Source organism: Netta rufina (assembly GCF_964035555.1).
Source record: "Netta rufina genome assembly, chromosome: 1".
Classification (NCBI taxonomy): Eukaryota; Metazoa; Chordata; class Aves; order Anseriformes; family Anatidae; genus Netta; species Netta rufina.
In genome coordinates this window covers 22,722,539-22,742,333 of record NC_140123.1, presented here as the reverse complement: position 1 = coordinate 22,742,333, position 19,795 = coordinate 22,722,539, and the positions used below count along the sequence as shown (strand labels likewise).

Sequence of the window (19,795 nt, the reverse complement as noted above, 5' to 3'; positions counted from 1 at the left end):
TAAGCAGTGAGGTTTTTCATAACGTGGTCCATTATTGATTGTATCTTGCCAGACAGTCATGCCTCTTTGGAAACCCACCATAGGATTTGTGGAACAAAAAAAAAAAGGGTGTGAAACACCCTTAATTTCAAAACATTTGCTCTGTAAATGAGCTATAGCTTAGAAGTGTTATGTGTAAAGCAAAACAAGAACTGTCCTAAAAAGCTGACAATCTGGGTAAATGAGAAACAAGAGAGAGAGACGGATCATCTCCATACCTCAGGGAAGCTGTGGAGGCCAAGTGACCTGCCATGGCAAGAGGCCAGGAAATGTTCTTCTGGCGTAGGTGAGCGCTGGCTGTTTTGCAACCAGTCCTCATCTGGTGAGTAGCATCTGCTGGCGGTATTGACCACAGAAACATGGAGGGGAGGGTTAAGGGTTTGTAAATACGACTTGGGTCTGAATTGATTTTATTCTCATAGTGTGTGAGGAAAGAAGCCTATTAAATTCTCCAGGTGCTTGTGTATTTAGATTCAAACCAATTAGTTCAGGGAAGCAATACTATATTTTTTAAGAGGCACAGATACTTTGGGGAGCTCTCAATAACATGCCTGTGTAGTTGTCCATATATAGGGTTTTGCAAGCCGTAATTAAGATGCAAGCTAGAACACATGTTGCCCCAGATTCGCAGAAACCAACCTTACTCACTGCTTTGACACAGAGCAGATGGCTCGTTATAATGTAGTTGTTGATGCAGGAAGAACAAAGAGCCCTGACTGGTGTTGCTTATAATCGCTTCCAATTAAGACTGTAATGTCTTCAAGAAGGCATCGCTATTTTCCCCTCATGCGAAGGGTTTAGTGAGATCCTAGACCACAATGACACTTGTGCTTAGAAGATGCCTGGATATTAGTCGGTTCTTGAATTTAGTGGGTTTTATAGATATTTTTTTTCCTGGAGGGCTGGAACCAAGCTTTTTTTTTTTGTGTGATGTGATGCTTTTTGCGTAGACTCTGGTTAAAAAGACAAATGGAGGAAGGAAGAAGATATTAAGAAGATATTAAATGTGTGCTCTAAAAAGCTTTTATTATTAATATTATTTTATTTCCCTCTTTGAAATCTAACTATCTTTGGGTGAAAAGTCTTCTCCCAGATAGAAAAAGGTTGGTTTAGACCTACTGCGACTTCACAGCACCTGGCCAAGGCGGATCCAGTTCCCTTTGGATGTCCTTGGCCGCTGTGGTGGGCAGAGCTCCCCAGAGCCACACCGAGGTACTGCATCTGGAACTGCATCTACCAAGGAAGTTGGGCAATAAGTTTACAGCTGGTGAACTGTGTGGTTCTTACTCCACAAAAGGCTTAATGATACTAGAGGAGGAGGCCAAAATGCGAGGGCAGCTTTAACTGGCCAGTCATTAGTGGATAGTCTGGACTAGCAAGTGCTCTCCGTGATGGAAACAGGCAAAGAATTACTCCTAGGCTGCCAGCTGGTCGGGAGGGCAGTAACAGCAAGGTGGATAAGCTGTGCTTTTTAGTATTTAACACAATAAATAACTGGATCAAACCTGATTTGTGTTATCTGCCATTAATTTCAGTCAGTTGACTTCAACAGGCGTAGCTTGGGGATGAAGTTTTGCCACCATGTTTAAATGGAACAGCAATATTTAAGCTTTACATAACCGTGTTTTACCTTTTTGCTGAAGGTTAAGGGTAATTCCTTGAGGAGGGAAAAATCGAAGGTATAGAGCGGTCATCACTCTGAGCTGAAAAGTGCAGACGTAGGTCAAGGTCAAGCTGTTTGCTCCTGAAGAGTTTTATTCTGAATAAATTGGCACCAGCATCGCAATCCTTCATCTCTTACCACATGATTCAGTGTTTTCTCTGGGCTATTCTAGGATGAAAACAATTAGAAAAGGTTGTGTTCTCATTCATATCTAAGGTGATTGCTTTTGCAAGAATAAACAAGATGTACAGTCAGTGAAACATCCATTTTGATTAAAATTTAAACCATCTTTTGCATCAGAGAGAAAAAAATATATATGTAATGCTCTATCTCTTGTCTTAAATTATCACAGCTCAGTGATTTAGATAGTGCTTTGGAACGACAAAACTTTGGCTGACTGCCACGATACACAGCCCAGAGAAACTAGGAATCAGTAGCTAATAATAAAAATTTAATTTTATGGTATTTCCACACGAGTGAGCTGTAATGCGTCTCTAATTCAAGGTGCAGCTCTTCACCTCTGTCCTGTCTTAAAAATACTGAAGATTTTTTCCATTTTATTTTTGATGCTCGCTCCCAAGGCTTGAAAAATTTAGTAGGTGCAGGCTGTCCAAGATGCGGGATCACACAAGGAGGAGTCGGCAGAATCCCCGAAGGACTTCACAGTGATAAACTGCAAACTTGTCTCCTGTTACTGGCGTCGTTACTGGGATGTAGGTCCTGATAGTCTTAGGGATGGTTTTCGTTGATTCATTGGTCTTATTAATAACTTAGTGCTGGTTTCTGGGAATGATATTCGCCTGGACTTCCAGGGGACCACCTCACTGTTTATTTGTCATTAGGAAGTGATGTTTTTTTCTTCGAATTTTCAAGCTGTAGCACCTATATCAGCTGTAATCTCCGTGTTTAGTCACAGTGTGTTATGTACAGTACAGTGAGCTGCGTCAAAACCATGTAATGCAACAGGTACTGCGAGAAAAAACACAACAGGAAACAGAATTGGATTCAGAAGATCGTTTTCTGGCTTTTGTCTTTTTGCTATAGTCTGGTTTGGAACAGATTTGCACTTGGTTGTCACTATGCTTTGTTTTTTGAGGCTTGAAGAGTAACAAATCTTATTAGGCTTTGCATGGAGATTGATTTGTTTGCAAGGAGAACTATCACGGCAGGAATCTTCATGCTCGTGGAGGGATCTAAGGGGTGGTCCCCTCACTTCTCTTTTTCAATAAATGGAGATTAAAGATTTTTCCGAAGAATTCTGTAAATTGGTTAGTTAGTTGTGTATTCTCACAAAAAGACACTAATTTTGAAGTGATCCTTAATTGCTGTTGCTGTCTTGCATTGTTCCTGTGGGGGAGTAGGAGTAGGGGGGGAAGAGCAAGGTTTAGGAGTTCTGCAATAATGATTAACCAACGGGTTTGTTTAAAGTTTGAATAACTTTAAAATTAAAATTCAGTTTCCTCTTGCAATACCTGTTGTATTAACATGGTTTATTGTATATAAGAATACATTAAATGTGTAAAAGCCCATGGGGCCTGATGCTGTGCATCCCAGGGTCCTGAGGGAGCTGGCAGATGGAGTTGCCAAGCCTCTCCCTGTCAGATCTGAAAAGTCCTGGCTGTCAGGTGAAGCTGCACCTGGGTCAGGACAGTCCCAGCCATGAATGCAGACGGGGTGAAGAACTCACTGAGAACAGCCCTGTGAGAAGTACTTGGAGGTTCTGGAGATTTAGATTAGGTATAAGGAAGAAATTCTTCCCTCCGAGGGTGGTGAGGCCCTGGCACAGGCTGCCCAGAGAAGCTGTGGCTGCCCCATCCCTGCAGGTGCTCAAGGCCAGGCTGGATGGGGCTTTGGGCAACCTGGTGTGGTGGGAGGTGTCCCTGCCCATGACAGGGGGCTGGGGCTGGGTGGGCTTTAAAGTCCCTTCCAGCCCAACCCATTCTGTGATTAAGTACAGGGATTATAGTCCATATACTATACCCCTTTAAACTGCGTCTAGGGAGGAAAGCACAAGACCAACAACTTAATCCCTTGATTTGTGGCAGGCTTCAATATACACATCCGTGCTTACTCCAGCGTGTAGTGCAAAGATCAGTGGGGTGTTACGGGAAGTTTGAATACTGCCTTTTACTGGTAAATTGCCTGCCTGCCTCCTTTGGTTATTATTTTTGTCAATCCGTCTCCCTGATACTGCATTCAGATGAGTGAGCGTTCCTCTCAGAAATAATGAAGTTGGCTCGGAGAGCTTCACTTTTCTCTCCTGAAAATTAGCATGTAGAGCTAGCCCTTGTCCATGGCCGTGTGCTGCTGGCTATTATCGTTGTTTTGATTGCCTCCAGTTAATAGCATTTCCCATGAAATGTCCAATTTATTTTGGGGGACATTTTGGAATGATTTCTTCACATTCACTTTTTTTTTTTTTTGTTGTTGAACTTAAATTCTGCTCAGACTGTAGCTGACTGTAACCGAAAGGTTACTTTGAGCTGTGTGTGTTGTCTTCTTGACCGATTCTGGTTATAAAATCCTCATACCTCCAAATCCAGTTATGGCGTGCATGGTTTGGTCAAATTCCCATTATGCAGCAGCAGGAAACTCAGATTTCTGCCTCTGTTTTCTCACAGCGCACAAACAGAGCATTTAATATGCTTTCCCCAGCCCGTCATTAGCTTTTCTTTATCCTTTGTAACCATGGAACAGCTGCATCTGAAACTTCTAGGAACGTGAGTTAAATGGAAATTTAGACCCACAAAATTGGTTAAAGATGGGAAGAAAATAATGGATTGAGAAGGGTGGAAGGTACCCGTCTGCCCCTTGGACTTGAAGAAGCAGCTGTCTTTGGGGCTTTCCTTTGAGTTGTGTTTCTTCCTTGGTTAGAGCAATATTTGTTTGCAAATCTGAGCTGTTAGTTCACAAAATAAGCATTCAGGCTTAGATCTCCTCTTAAAGAAGAGATTGAGCTGTCCTAGATAATGTTTAAAAGTACCATGTAAACACTCCTTAAATCTACGAAGTGTTGAATTATACGAGAATTAAATCCAAACTGTAGTGTTATCATTATTCACCTGCAGCGAACCTGTGAGCTTTGAACGCCAGCTGATAGCAGAAGGTGAAAGCAAGGTGATGGCCTTATCCAGTGGCAGCTCTTGAGAAAGCACGGCAGGAAGGTCACACAGATGGCACGCACTGATCCCTCTTCTGAAGCCTGGAGTCAAATGCCGGGATGTGTGTCACCAGGAGGCATTTTTAGGGAGATAAAGATCAGGAAAAAAAAAAAAAAGAAACGAGCATCTTGTCTTCTCGCTCCTACTCACCAGCTTTTCTCGTATGCATCGTGACAGGATGCGGCGTTATTACTTCCAGTGTTTTGCAGTGCCTGGTTCACTGTGCTGGAGGGATCGCTGCAGTGATCTCTACCAGAATTTCATGGTAATTTTCACTGCGTTGGTTTCTCCGTTCCGTGTTTTAGGCAGTTTATTTCAAAGTGCAGATGTGTTTATTCCAACAGCGCCCCGAAAGGATGAGTGTTGAAAACAGCAGCCTTGGGTGCCGTGTGGTTGACTCTCTGTGCCTGGTTTTCTACCTACTTATACTGAAGCCTAATTCTAAACCGTGGTCTTTTGTATCTTGTAAGTACATCTTATCACTGCAGTGGAATTAGGCAATTCTGTCATAACACGATAGAAATCTGTTTTGCATGAGCACGATGAAATTGCCCTGTCTCTGGCTGATGAGTTATCAGAGCAGGTCTTTATCTGCATCTTCCCTGTGCGAGTGGATTATGCAGACAGGCTGAGGGAGCTGCGGTTGTTCAGCCTGGAGAAGAGAAGGCTCCGGGGAGACCTTACGGTGGCCTTCCAGTACCTAAAGGGGGCTGCAGGAAAGCTGGGGAGGGACTCTTTGCCAGGGGGTCGAGTGAAAAGACAAGGGGAGTGGTTTTAAATTAGAAAAGGGTAGGTTTAGATTAGGTATAAGGAAGAAATTCTTCACCCAGAGGGTGGTGAGGCCCTGGCACAGGCTGCCCAGAGAAGCTGTGGCTGCCCCATCCCTGGAGGTGCTCAAGGCCAGGCTGGATGGGGCTTTGGGCAACCTGGTGTGGTGGGAGGTGTCCCTGCCCATGGCACGGGGTTGGGACTGAGTGGGCTTTAAGGTCCCTTCCAACCCAAACCATCTGTGATCCTGTGAAGTATTAGCTGGTAAAGTGCACGTAGAAATCTCCATCTTCCACTGGAATCCATTGCATTCTACTGGTTATTTGTGACAATATCCACATTAACTTAATTTGAAGAACAGTCCTATATATTTCTTCTTAAAAGGCAGCCCTTGAACTCACTGGAGGACGCTGGTTAATGTATTGCCATTGTTCCAGTGTTACTTGAGCTGAAGTGAGGGCATGGATGTAGTGTGTCCGAGCACTGTGACTTCTAGTTCAAGAATGCCACAGTTTCTATAGAGACAGCTTGCTCTGTCACAGCTCCCGAGGTAAATGCTGATAGGGTTTTGCTTTTTCCTCCTTTAAATAAAATTTGATCATGCTTCGGGTTGGTTTCCTTTCCCATCACTTCAGCGTTCTCTGAAATTTGCTTAGTTCTTAGCAGTGCAAAGCTGTCTTAGTCAATGCTTGTTTGATGTGCAAGTGTTTACCCATAAAAATGTATTTGCTTCTCTTCGCAGTGATGTGAAGATGAGTGTGTCACTGGGGCTGGTTATGAACTTCACGTTAATCTTGAGTAGGGTGATGCAGGGTATTCTCACACCTCTACGGCCCCGTGTCGGAGCCATCGTGCCATCACAAGTGGTACAGCTTTGGATGAGTTACGCGGGTCTGTCTGCCAGCTGGCAATGAAACCTCAGAGTTTTGTTCTGCCACGTTGACAATTTACGTCAATTTATGTCACTTCCCATAACATATGTCGTTTTCTTTGCCCTGATATGAAGTAAACTTAATGTAGGTGCAGGGTAATAATTGTAAGGGTAGAAATAGTTGTTCATTTTGCCTGGAGACCCTTCAAGTCGAGTCCAGAATCAAGGATCTCTTGTTCCTTTCCTGAGAGCTCTTGCATCGCCAGGCAGCACATTCGTTCTCCTCCTTGCTCTTGTACTTTCTTCTCACTTCGTGTGCCTGTCTGTCAGTCTAACAGCCAGGCAGTTTCTTAGCCAAACATTATTATTCTAGATGTCTGTCTCTTAAAATTTCCCAGAAGCTCTGGAAATCTTCAGCAGACTGCGTGGCAAAGTGACATTAGATCCAACGGTCACGAGCTGATACAGTTCGTATTCATATCAAATGGAAGAATAAACAAAACAGGAGCAAATACATCTCTGATACACCAAGGCTTTGGATTCCAAGGGTGTAAATGCTGATTAGGCTGAGTGTGCGGGGTCAGTATAAGGAGCATTGTCTGAAGAGCTGCAGGCTTGCTGTTTCAAGTCAAAGCCATTAAAGGTATAAAATAGCTGCATGCAAAGTGAGTAAAAGGATGGAGGGAGAGCCTTCGAAGTTGACAGGTAAATAACCACTTCAAGCAGGACGTTGAGAAGGAGCAGAGAAGTGTAAAACAACTCAAATTCACAATGTGTATTTACTTACCAAAGTTCGATGATGACAGATTCATCATCCAGTTCTCTTTGGAAAGGTTGTTTTTCAGATGAGGAAAACGCAGAAGAGGTAAAAGTCTGGAACTCAGTGAGTAGCTGAAGTCGTGTAGGAGAGGATTAGTCTGGGAAGACGGATTGATGGAGCGTGTGACTTGGGTGAAGATGGTAAGATGCTGATGAAATCTGAGGATGAAAACTTGGAGGCATCAGAGAGGATCGTGCCATCATATGGAAAAGATTGGGTTATCTCAAAGGCTGAATTAATAGGAACAAAATTAATTGCATTAATATCAACATATCCTGTACATAACGGGTGGTTAAGGTAGTGTAATGCAGATTAGAAGTTCTGTGTCACGGGATTGTCTGGACTGGAGAAGAGTATTGCAAAGTTACTGAAATACAAATGTGAAGCAGTTGTTGTCTTCGTGCAGAAAACGGAGAGGCATTTGCAATAGATTTAGGAAGGTTTCTTACCACTTCATAAATTCTTGATGATATTCTCTGAAACGCTGTGTACAGTTCTAATCGTGCATACTTAAGGAAGATGAATCAAAGCTGAAGCAGATGCAGATGGAAGTGAATTGTAGAAGCACTCAGTGTGGAAAGGACCTTGAGAGGTCTCCAGCCCAGCCTGCTGCTGGAAGCAAGGTCACCTCTGCATGTGGACTGAATTCAGAGGAGGTTGCCTGGGGCTTTGTCATTCAGGTCTTGAAAATCCCCAAGCCAGAGCTTCCAGAGCATCTCCAGGTTACCTCTTTCACTGCTTCGATGTCCTCAGGGCAATTTTTTTTTTCCTTATCTCATTTGAAAACCTGTTGTTCCCAAGACTCTTGTCTCTTGATCTTCTGTTTTGTACCTCAGTCAAACGGTCATCACGTCAGCGATTTCCCCATAGGTATTTGAAAGCTGCTCAGAGGTGCCCGCCAAGCCTCCGGGCTAACCGAGCCCTGTTTCCTAAACCTCTGCTGATGTGCTTCGGAGCCCTGAAGGCAGTGATCACACCAAGCCCGCCTGCTAATGAGGAAAGCCTTTGCTTGTTTGGTTTAGCAAGGTGTCCTCATCTGCAGATGGAGAATAAACCACCCAAACCCTAAGGGGACAAAACCCCGCTGTTATAACTGAAGCCTGAAGTAGGTCTGGTGTCAGTGGATGTACCCTGGCCAAGAATAAAGTTGTGCTGGGAACGGAAAGGAAGTTTCACTCAATAGGACAGCCAGGATCTGGAGCGTAAAAACTGAAATTCTCAATTTATGGATGGGGTTACATGAGATGGTATCTACCTTACAAGTGAACAGGAGTCTAGAACCTGCAGGATTGTCCTGACACGGCCCGTGTAACGCTGCTGCTTCACGTAGGCTCCAGTTCAGGCTTGGTTCAGCCCCTGAAGTGGATGGGGTGGAAGTCAGCAAGTGGAGGGTGCTGCATGGTGCTATGCGGTAGGGAGCTAGCAGGCAGCTCTTTGGGCTGCAGTCACTAAGAAATTTCGGCTCACCTTTGGAGAACAAGCTGCTTTTGTACAATTATGAACCTGAGCTAGGAAGTAAATGTGTTGGGTTTTAAAAAGTGAAGCTTCTGAGTGCTGCTTTCTCATCCTTTCCCCCTCTGGTCCATTCTTAATTTTTAATTAAATTTTACATCTTAAAAAAAAAAAAAAAAAAAGAGGAAAAATTGTCTTGTGTATGTATTTCAATCTTAAAAACAGCTGAACAAAAGCAATTAGTTTAAACTTGGGGTTGTATAGCATGCGGTGATATGATGCTCTTCCTCCTCTGTGTTTTAATCGTAAGATGGGAGGAATCTTAACCTGCTGCTGCAGCATAAAACTGATAAAAGTTGTTTAACTGAGTAGATGGGAGCCACTTAGCCAACAGACTATTTCCTGATGATTGTAAATCCCTCATTCCTTGATGTTTAAGAGGCTTTCCATTTCTTTAACTTGGGCTGCAAAGTTAGAAGCACAGTGACATGAACAAACTCAGTTGCACAAACTCAGTAACACAAAACACAACTTCTACATCTGCATCTACATGACCCAAATTTTGTTCCAAAAGATGCAATTGCACAGCATTTGTTAATACACCCTTCTGTGCACAAGCATTTTTTATTACTATTATTTTAGTTTGTAGTGTATAATCTTTGCATTTGGTGCTGTAAGGCGTAAATATGAGTTTATGGCCCTTATGCAGCTTGCTGTAGCAAAAGGTTGGAATTCCCTTTGGTGTCCTAAAGAAAATATTAAAATAAATAAATCAGGACAGTTCTTGTTACATCCCCTGTAGAGAAGAAACTTGTCAGGGCCAAGGGAATCAGACGAGTATCTCAGACCAAGGCTCTTACAGTAAGGAAGGCAGAGGGGCTGTAGGCATATGATCTCAGATGATACAGGCACAAGTTCCTTGCAGACTTTTAACATAAGGTGTAGTGGTTTGAGCTACTCTGTATCCTAGGAGTCATTTTGGAACTTGAAATTTTGAAATTGGCTGCTTCTGAGTCAGAACTTCTCTGCCAAACCAAGACCTGTCTGTTCCTTCCTTCCATTACATGCACGTGCTCTTTTTTTTTCCTTTTAGATATGGACTTCCATCAGTGGCCTTGTGCCAGAAGGTTTGTTTCAGATCCCCTCTAGTTTGTTTGAAGTGGGATTCTCAGGCGTACGGGGTGAGAAGTGCAGCAGTTACAAGCAATTCACTTCGCAGTGCTCTCGAGGGGAAATAAGATTAGGCTCTAAATTTAAAGGCAAGTTTGGGGATTCTGTGTTTCAAACCCTTTGAGGTAACGTGATGTTCAACTGAAGATTAAGATTCCTTCGAGCCAAGATTAAGAAATATAAATACAGAGATAAATATATCTTATATATATGCATATATATAGACAAACATGCAGACTAAACGTGTCAGGGGCATGCTGTACTATAAATAAGAAAATACTTTAACCTTTTATTGGAGCAGCTGTTTCCTTGCACTTGATGCAACATCTGCGGGACTGATTTAAGGATTTATTTTGGGCTCCTTCTGATATTTGGTGAGACTTCTTGTTTCTTAATGAATGTATTCTTCCCCTGGTTTAGACATACTTTGTGGTGTGTGCTGTAAAATTATTTGTTCATGTTGATATTTGCCTTTACATTTGATAAAAAGATGATAGTCTTTTAGATATAGTCTGCAGCAACAAAAAAAATCACTTATTGGGCTATCCATCTTGTGGGGGTGGGAAGGAATTAAAGTTTTTCACTTTTTTCCTGGTGCTTATATTGATTTTTGTATTTTTAATTAACTGTGGAGGTATGATTTAATCAAACTTCCCAGGAAGCAGCATTAGTTTGGGCTAGTTCTGTGATATACTTTTCCTTTCTGTGTTTACTTTAGTGTGCCTGCCAGTTTCAAAACAGGGTAGCGAGAATAAAAAGAAAAGAAATCTCCTTAACGTTGTGCTAGCTGGAGAATAACTTCAGTTCTGTATCAGTGCTCTGCCATAATTATAAGTGTTGGGCATTACTAATAGCCTTTTTCTTTTAATCATCTCCTTGTAGGATGCAGATCCCGCAGTTCTAAGGAGCTGATAGGTTGGTGATAGAAACATTCGCTGCCTAGGAAAGCGTTCTCATCCTCAAAACATGTAATCCCCACCACAGATGAGCTCCGCCCTGATAAATGAGATCAAATCCTCAGGTAGCCTGCAGAAAATCAGAGCTGGGGGACAGCTGGGCGACAGGGAGCAAGCTGGGGGGGATGAAGAGCTAGTTAGAGCGGGGACACAGACATGGGGGGAGGAGGGGAAGAGGAAGGCAAGCTGCTGGAGAAGAAATTTCCTCGTTTTATCCTCGACTGTGTACAGCAGACGCTGCTGCTGAATATTTGGGGTTGGTTTGTTTGTTTGTTAAACAGGCAGCCCATTCCCAAGTACAATAACAGCTTGTGACGCAGTCTAAACCTCCGAAATTTTTGGCAGTGTATCGGAGTTGTAATGAGATGCATTGACGCTTAAAGGATAATTAAAGATAATGAGGTATAGAGAAAGTGAAGTGGGAAGGCAGCGCGCTGCACTTCTGAAAGCCAGATGATGGCAGGCTGACTTTCGATGAAAAGAAGTGATTTTCTAAATAGAAATTGTTACAGTTTCATCTGGGTATGTGCATAGCAGCCGATGCGATGCCAGATTGTAGACTGTTGGTTAAATAGGAGAAACTGGGATTTAGTAGAGAAAATGAGTGTATAAAGGGGCGAACATAAATGGCCTGACTGAGAGGAGGGGGAACTCATTATTGGAGTCGCTGTGGATTAATTCTCTGATCACTCTTGCTTCATCTGACTCTGTGGCAAAGGCAAACATCAAGGGATGTTGCTGCTAAAACCTGTGGATGATGCGAAGTTCAAAAAATGTTCTCATTATAGAAGGAAAAGCGTGACGCAGAAACGTCTGGGTGATTTTGTAGGGTTCAGGCCCAGACATGAGGGAGATCCCAACCGTTTTTGTGGTTGCAGCGTAAGGTTTTGCCAACTTCTTTCCACCTGGACTCCTCCTTCCTTTCTCTGGGAGACGTGGAGCAGTAGGAATGGGGTGAAATTTGGAGCTTTCGGGTGTTACAGGCTCAGAGCCTAAATAATCGTGTGGATGAAGGTAGGTCAGGGTACGAAGTAGCCAAGCTCATGGTGTGGTGAGCTCTGAAGGAGGTGTGTGCCCTCCTGGGACACAGCCACAGGGGGTGTTCCCAGTAGATGCTGGTGGTGGTGGAACAAGCAGCTGGTGAGACATCGCTGGGTACGCTTCCGAAACAGTCATCTCTTTGGAGGAGGGGAAAAAAAAAAAGACTGAAACATGCAGAGACAGGCAGCTGGGGTGAATGGGAAAATGGATATCTCGTTAGAGAAAGCTTGAAGAGCTCCTCGTGGGCAGTCCGACCAAAGAAATCGTCTGTGGAAGTGTTGGCTGTAAATACACAGGTGGGGACTGCTGAGGGTGGGGGGGAAGCTATTTCAGCTGAAACACAATAGAAGCAAAGCAACAAGTGGGCATCCTCTGGCTGCCACTAAATTTAGGCATAAAATTTGAAGTTGCAGTTGGGTTTTTGGAGTCGGTGGGGCTAGTTCCGAATTTTCTGAATGAGTTTCTGTGACCAAACAGCATTCCTGCAGCTTCAGTCCTCGGAGGCTTCTCGTGACAGGCAGGGATAACGCGGTGGGACGATGTGACGGTGGTGGCAGCATTTCCTCTGAAAAAAAGCAGCCACCTGGCATCTTCCCTGGGCTAACGGCACAGCTTCTGTTTTCTGATGGAGGTTACCAGGGGCATGGGAGGGGAACTGAGCCCTTTCATGTGGATTTACCCTTGCTGTGTTTGAAGTAGATGCTGAATTGTTTTTTGGAGGGATCGTTCTCTTCATTTTCTTTGATGAAATGTGCAGGATGATGGAGACCTTAATTTTGGATGCCTCCACTAGATTCATAAAGATAGGTGGGATGAACCCAAGCCAAAGCATTTAAGAGGGAATAAATGATCTGTTTGGGATGTGGACATGAAGCACCAAGGTATTCAACCCTGCAAAAGTCTTGAAAATTTGGTCATCACTGTACATTTTTCCTCTTGTATTTGACCCAGACAAAGAATTTCCCAAATTCCAGTGAGAATGTTTTCTAGAAGTTTTCTAGAATGAGGGATGCAGGTTTTTTTTCCCAGTCTGATCTAGAAAAAAAGCATCCAAGCAGTTGGGTTGCCCAAGTCTTGCTAAAAATTGATGGGATTTAGGCTTGTAGGCCAAAACACAAGGTACGTAGACTCCTTGTCATGGACATTGGGAAGCGCTGCCTACCCAAAGACATCGTGTGGCCTTGTGGTTGCTTGAGAACTGGAATCTAATCTCTTTTGCATTGTAACTCGTGTCATAGTGTCTCTATACAGATTATTTTGATGCTATATGGAAAAAAGCAGTCAGTAACTTGCAGATAGAAGGGAGGACAACTGTAGCTGAAGATGCTGATGGTTAGATAAAGGAAGTTGCTGATACACTGCGATGTGCTGTAACTTCATTGCATGTGGATCTCAGCAGTTTTACTTGTAGCATCAGGGCAGCAATGGAATAAAGTTTTGGGTTTGAAAGAGAGATCTGTGGCGGCTGGGACCAAGGGAAGATGTTCAGTTCCTTGGTGTTTTGTAGGAGGAGCAGTGGGTGAGATCTGGGCTGATAAATGTCATACTAGAGGAGACTGACTCTGGAGCACACAGACTTTGCAGATGTATATTTTTCAGTGCTGTGTGTAAAGGTTAATTCTTCACGTTCGTTTTTATTCAAGATGATATGTTGCTAGTGCTTCTGGCTGGAATTTCTTTTATACTCTGCTGAAAGCTTTTTAATGTTGCAGTTGATTTGATCACTATCTATTGGAATCTTCTGGTGGTTAATGTCAGAAACATCAGCCGTAAGAATCTAATCTTCCTAGATGGCATAAACAAACAACATTTTATTGACCTCTTTGTCCTTATATTTAACACCATCTTAAAGTGTATTGTCAGATCACTTTAGAAAAATCTTTTTTCCAAAACATGACAGCTTATAATAACATTTAAAAAAAGCAAATAGTCTTTTTTTTTTTTTCAGTTACCTTCCTAATAATGCGTTTTCTTTACAGATAAATTTGCGCCTCATCTTGGTGAGCGGGAAAACGAAAGAGTTCTTGTTCTCACCAAATGACTCTGCTGCAGATATTGCGAAGCACGTGTATGACAACTGGCCGATGGGTGAGTAGCTGTGTGCCTTTGGCATTTTACTGGCGAGTTCAAAGCTTCCCTGTGCTTTCAGGCTGAAGTCCTAATAAACCTGCCTCTGTTACCAACATTCAGATTATGTACGCTCGTTGTGTATGTGGGCAGAGATTTACATAGAAATACAGCTGCCATCCTGCCTTCTTCCTGTGTCTTAGGTGGGGTAGACTTGTAGGTGTCTTGACTATTTCCTGTTTTTTCCCCTAAAACTTGCTTTCTCAGAGTGAAGTTACTACTTTCTCTCTATCTTTAGATTCTTTTCTTGGTCAGTTTTGGTAGCAGATGTAATAAGTGGAAGACCTTGAAGTGTTGGAGATACAAAACCTTTTATGTGAGGACAGTTAGTGGAAAGCATGGCGTGTCACAGGAATACGTTAATGGTATTCAGCCTCAAGTTCTTCTCACTTACTACCTTATCTTGGAAAGGATCTGTGTTAATGATATTTTCCCAGGAAAAAAAGTGTTATGTAAAGGAAGATTTTAAGAGGCATTAAAAGACGGGAGACTGAAGGTGTTTGTATAAATGTATTTGGTGCTATGCGGGAATATCAAACCAGGAAAATGGAATTGAAAACTAAGATGTTTATTCACATATGTGAATGGTTCCACAAAAACAAAGTCCTTCTGTTTTCCCTGAGTATGATTTCGTGGGAAAATAGCCAAAGCACAGGCATAGCCTTATATATGATGAAAGAAAATGCTTCCTTTGGTAGAGGACTTCATCTGGGTTACTATTTTGATGTGAAAAAGCCTGCTATTTACACAAACTCCAACACTGCGATATCTGTTCCTGTGGTGAGTTCCTCGAAGAGGTAGGACAGACAATCTATGCCATAAAGTTAGTGCTGATAAGCTGTATTTTAGGCCTTAAACTTGCTATCTTTGAGATCAGGAGGAACAGGGGTTTGGGTGACTTGTTTGTTTGTTTTGGTGGGATGCAGCGTTACATGTTTAATAAAACACGTAATGAATGAAGAAGTTGTAGTCCTAAGTATTAGATAGAGATGTTCAGCACTTTTATAGCAAGAAATCTGGTTGGTGAAGGATTTTGTTGGAGCTGCTGCACATGTTTTAATGCAAGCCTGGAAAGTGGTTGGCATTGGTTGTTCTTTGGTTACATTTGTCCGAATTAGTAAAGACAGAGCTGTTTTTCTCTTACCCAAGTTTATTCCTGAGCATGTGATCTTGCAGTCTGACATCTGCATCCTACCTCTTCGTGTGCAGGGCATTAAGCTCGGAAGCAAGGGGTTATTTCATGAGTTTGATTTGTGCTGCAGCATGTGATGAGGAAACCTTTGGCAAACTCAGTAGTTTAGGCTCGTGACGTGATACTGAATACTGAAGGCAATAGTAATAATAAAGATGATTTCAATCCACTACAGCAAAACAGATGCATTGGGTGGTTGGAGCATTGGAATGAGCGTGCGTTGTGGGTTCGGTTCAGCTCTCCTTTATGCTGGTAAAGATTTAAGGCCAGTAAAGTCACTGATTTTGGTGGACATAATACAGGTTGACAGAACAGCACCAGAGATGAAAGTATTGCCAGGTTAGTGTTCTGTTATGTGAGTTTGTTTCTAATGTGGTCTGCTCCTACTGCAACCTGAGGAGCTTGAAGGTTGCAGATGGAGTTTCTGTCTGGGAGGAAACCCAGTCTGCAACGTCTCATCTTTAAAGAAAACAAAAAGCAGAACTGGACGTAGAAGCATTGGTTCAAATACCTGGTGTCCCCCAGGAGTGCTCTGAATCTTCTTGATGAATATTTAATTGCCTGTGCAAAGAAGAATAACGTCAATGTAAAAGACACAGGAAAAAACTACTTGAGAAAAGTATGTAGGTTTTCACATGTTACTTGCCTACAGGCTATTTGCAGAGTGAGAGCACTCTTCTGTACCACAGCACTGAGAAATCCCAATGAGGACAAAAGTTTATGTCAAACAGAGGAAATGATTGTTTTTAGTGTCATTTTGACTTGTCATGATCTTATGAGGAAGAAAATTCATGAGAGATCCTCAGTCATATGCCTAGCAAGCTTAAGGCCAAACTCTCCTCCAATTTTTGTAATGCAGCTGTTAATTAAGGATTTCCTGACGGGTAGTGGGGAATGCTGACTTAATTTCATGTACAAATCTAGGTAGGATTCCTCTTCCCTGCCTTCCTTCTAGACAGTGTTAAAAGATATTTGTTGTACAGTGGTTATCTGCTATATTTTTAAAAACAACAAAAAATTTTAAAAGCCTAGGTAAATATTTTTTCCTTTAGTCATCATCGGTGGAATTTGGAAATGGAAAAGGTGTCAGAAAGAAATGTTTCAGACTGTGAGCCAAGAAGCAAAAATTAAAAGAATGGGCAAATTGGCAGGTTAACAGTGAGGAAATACCTGTGCCAAAACAGTCTGTTGTCTTCTGGTTGCTGTTTTATATCGCTACGGTCCTGTAAATTGGCTTCTCTTCACAGTCCTCGTCTCTGTGGAGTTCAGATGCGATAGAGTAAAAAGAAAGAAAGAAACCAATACCTTCCAAAAAATAAATAGTTTGTCCTAGCAGTGTGGTAATTCCGATCCTTGGTTGTCTTCCCAGCACAGCAAAAATGGCTCGTGCAAGACGGTCGCATCAGGCAACGAGTGGAGATAATTGCAATTCAGATGGCTTTGGCTGCCGAATTTTACCCCAGCTGCTACCCCAGGCCTGCTGCAGCAGCCTCACCCCCCCTGGCCTCTCCTCAGCCTCCCCCATGCTCTCCTTCACACCAGGGCCTCTTCGTATGCCCCCCACGGCACTGCCTTCTGTTTTAAATGCTTCCCTGTCTCCCCTTTTCAGTTCCTCTCCTTTTGTGGGGCCGGTTGCCGCTGTCCGTGTGCTAATTGTATGTTCCCAGTAAGCAGGTCGGTGTCTGTCTGTCCTGATCCCTTGCTGAATATTCATTTTTATATAAAAACACTACAAAAGCAGCAAAAAATCACGTCTGTGAGCAGCTGTTACCAGGTAGCTGGTCAGCTACAGAGCAGAAGACACTACTCCCAGAGAGAGGCCATTTAAATTCAGCATTTAAAGGTTTTTATGGTACTTATTCTGAAAGCAAAGTGCAGATGTATTTGTTTTTCACATTGTGACGGGGAGCAGCGAAGGAGTGGGAAGCGATCATCTCAGCTTATAAATGATTTATTGCAGCCGAGGCGTTATGGGAAACGCATTATAGGAAAATGCAGGCTTGTTTTTCCCGAATCACCGTTCTCCCCATGAAACCATATCCAGCTTGTTCTTGGAGAAGTTCCTTAAAAATACGCCCGTAAAAGCCTCCTCTGTTCGGCCTCCCCGCAGCCGCTGTCGGGTCGGGGGCTGCTCATTTCTCTGCCGCCTCTGGACACGGAGCTGGCTCAATCTGGTCGGCATCGAGCACCGCCGAGCTGCCCATGCCGGGCTTGGGGCTCTGTGATCTGGGAATCCTCTTTCAGACGACCGATCACGTGCGCTTCGGCTCTGCGTGTGGCTGCAGAGAGGCTCGGGCTAGGCAGGGAACTGGGGAGGATGAGTGTGGCTCCAGGATGGAGCCCCTGGACTGGAAGAAATCAAGGCAATTTTAGCAAAGTGGGCGTTCAGCCTCGGTGTAAACAGGAAGCAATTTGCTCTTAAAAGTATCTCGTGCGGGCTTGTGTGTATGTTAAATAGCTCATGTGATCTGTGAGTTCGTAATATTTATAGGCATAAAATTAGGGGATTCCAATGCTCAGTGTCAAATAATACATTTAAGAATAACTTTCAGGAGTGAATTGTCTTTCTGTATCTTTAGTCTGTGCTCTCTGCAGTGTTCCATGCAAGAAAATCCTCTCCCAGGTTTTCTTCTTAAGTAAAGGTGAGAAATAACCAAAGATGTTGCCATTACAACCTAACCGTGGAAATTCTCTTCCTTTTCAGACTGGGAAGAAGAGCAAGTCAGCAGTCCAAATATCTTGCGGCTTATTTATCAAGGGAGGTTTCTTCATGGCAATGTGACACTAGGAGGTATGAAAATGATTTCCATTATCCATGTTACAGCCAGGCAAAGGGGATTTTTTGTACGATGCAGTAAATACTAATTTGGTGTTGAAGATCACAATGTGCCTTGCTGCGTGCTATTTTGCTTTGGCACAGGATGACATTGCATTTTATCTTGCATATTTTTCCATCTTGTTATGACTAGTTAAACTCTGGGATGTACCAATTGGCGAGTCAAGTCTCCTCTTGCATTAAGAGGCAGTGATGTTGCTTTTATCTGTTGTCTTCCTAAATAGAATATTTTTTTCCACTTCTCTTACACTGTATTTGAGGGCAAGTTACTACATAAATGTCTCAAGTGCTTCAAAATATTTTCTAAAGATTATGGTAATTGGCTAAACAATGCTTCAAACCGTAGTGCAATGAAGAAAGACACCCTATGAATGAGAATGAGGGGAAGCATTCTTGATGTCCAGTGCTCTCCCAGGGATACAATTGCATAGTTATGTGAAAACAAAAGTAAATGGCTTCGCTTCGGATGCTAAGGAAATACAATTCAATTATGCCCCCTTGTGGCAAGTGTTTTCATGCAATTACACTCCTTGGTGGGTATCTTGGATGGAAATATGACACAAATTTGTTGCAATCTTTCCCTTTATCAATCAAAGTTGCCTCCTTTGAGCAATTTCAAAAGCAAATTATTCAAAGGGACCTGGACAGCCTTGAGAGGTGGGCCCGTGTGGGCTGATGAGGTTCAACAAGTCCAAGTGGACGGTGCTGCACTGGGGCAGTCAATCCCAGCCATGAGCACCATGAGGGATTTGTCTCTGTTGGTGGAGGGAGGGGGTTGTGCCCCTCTGCTCTGCCCTCATAAAGCCCTGCTTAGAGTGCTACATCCAGGGCTGGGGCCCCCAGCACCAGAAGGATATGGGGCTGTTAGAGTGAGTCCAGGGGAGAGAGGGCCACAAAGATGGTGAGAGCTGGAGCACCTCTCCCATGGGGACAGGCTGAGAGAGCTGGGGATTTTCAGCCTGGAGAAGAGGAGGCTCTGGAGAGACCTCCCTGCAGCTTTTCAATACCTAAAGAGGGCTTATAAAAAAGATGGAGAGCGTATTTTTGCTCAGTCAGATAATGACAGGACAAGGGGGAATGGCTTTAAACCAAGAGGGTAGGTTTAGATTAGGTATAAGGAAGAAATTCTTCATCCAGAGGGTGGTGAGGCCCTGGCACAGGCTGCCCAGAGAAGCTGTGGCTGCCCCATCCCTGGAGGTGTTCAAGGCCAGGCTGGATGGGGCTTTGGGCAACCTGGTGTGGTGGGAGGTGTCCCTGCCCATTATAGGATCACTAATGAATTGTTTCTGAAGTCCAACTGAACCTGAAAGGAGTATTTTTTGACTGCTTACGGTGGCCTTTCCCTTAAGGAATGACTGGAATGATTCAGCCCTTGATTTTCTTTCTGATGTTACTGGTGTTGGCTGGTTTAAATGGGTTTACTCTCCATATAAATCAATTTTTAATCCTGCTGTATATACTGACAAGATCATCGTCAATTCAGCTGAGAGAACTATGTAATTCTTATCTCTTCAATTACCTGGTGCCAATGAGCACGGCTAGTAGAAGTTAAGGAAGCAGTTGAGACAAGTGTTGTAAATTTTGGTTCATCTCTGGGATTGCAGACATGAGATTTATCATACATTTTTCCAGGCAAGTACAGCTAAATGGGACTTTCTTTACTAATCATCTCTAGGTGTTGTTCTTGACTACCAGTGCT

The 19,795-nt window shown here is 43.2% G+C and overlaps 1 protein-coding gene across 1 annotated transcript in view; it reads left to right on the top strand.

The window, feature by feature from the left end:
• UBL3 (ubiquitin like 3) overlaps positions 1–19,795 on the top strand; it is a 53,707-nt gene that overhangs the window by 28,841 nt on the left and 5,071 nt on the right. Inside the window, exons 2-3 of the mRNA XM_084281750.1 lie at positions 13,921–14,029; positions 17,965–18,051. Coding sequence (XP_084137876.1) covers positions 13,921–14,029; positions 17,965–18,051 — 196 coding nt within the window. The remainder of the gene's footprint in view (positions 1–13,920; positions 14,030–17,964; positions 18,052–19,795) is intronic.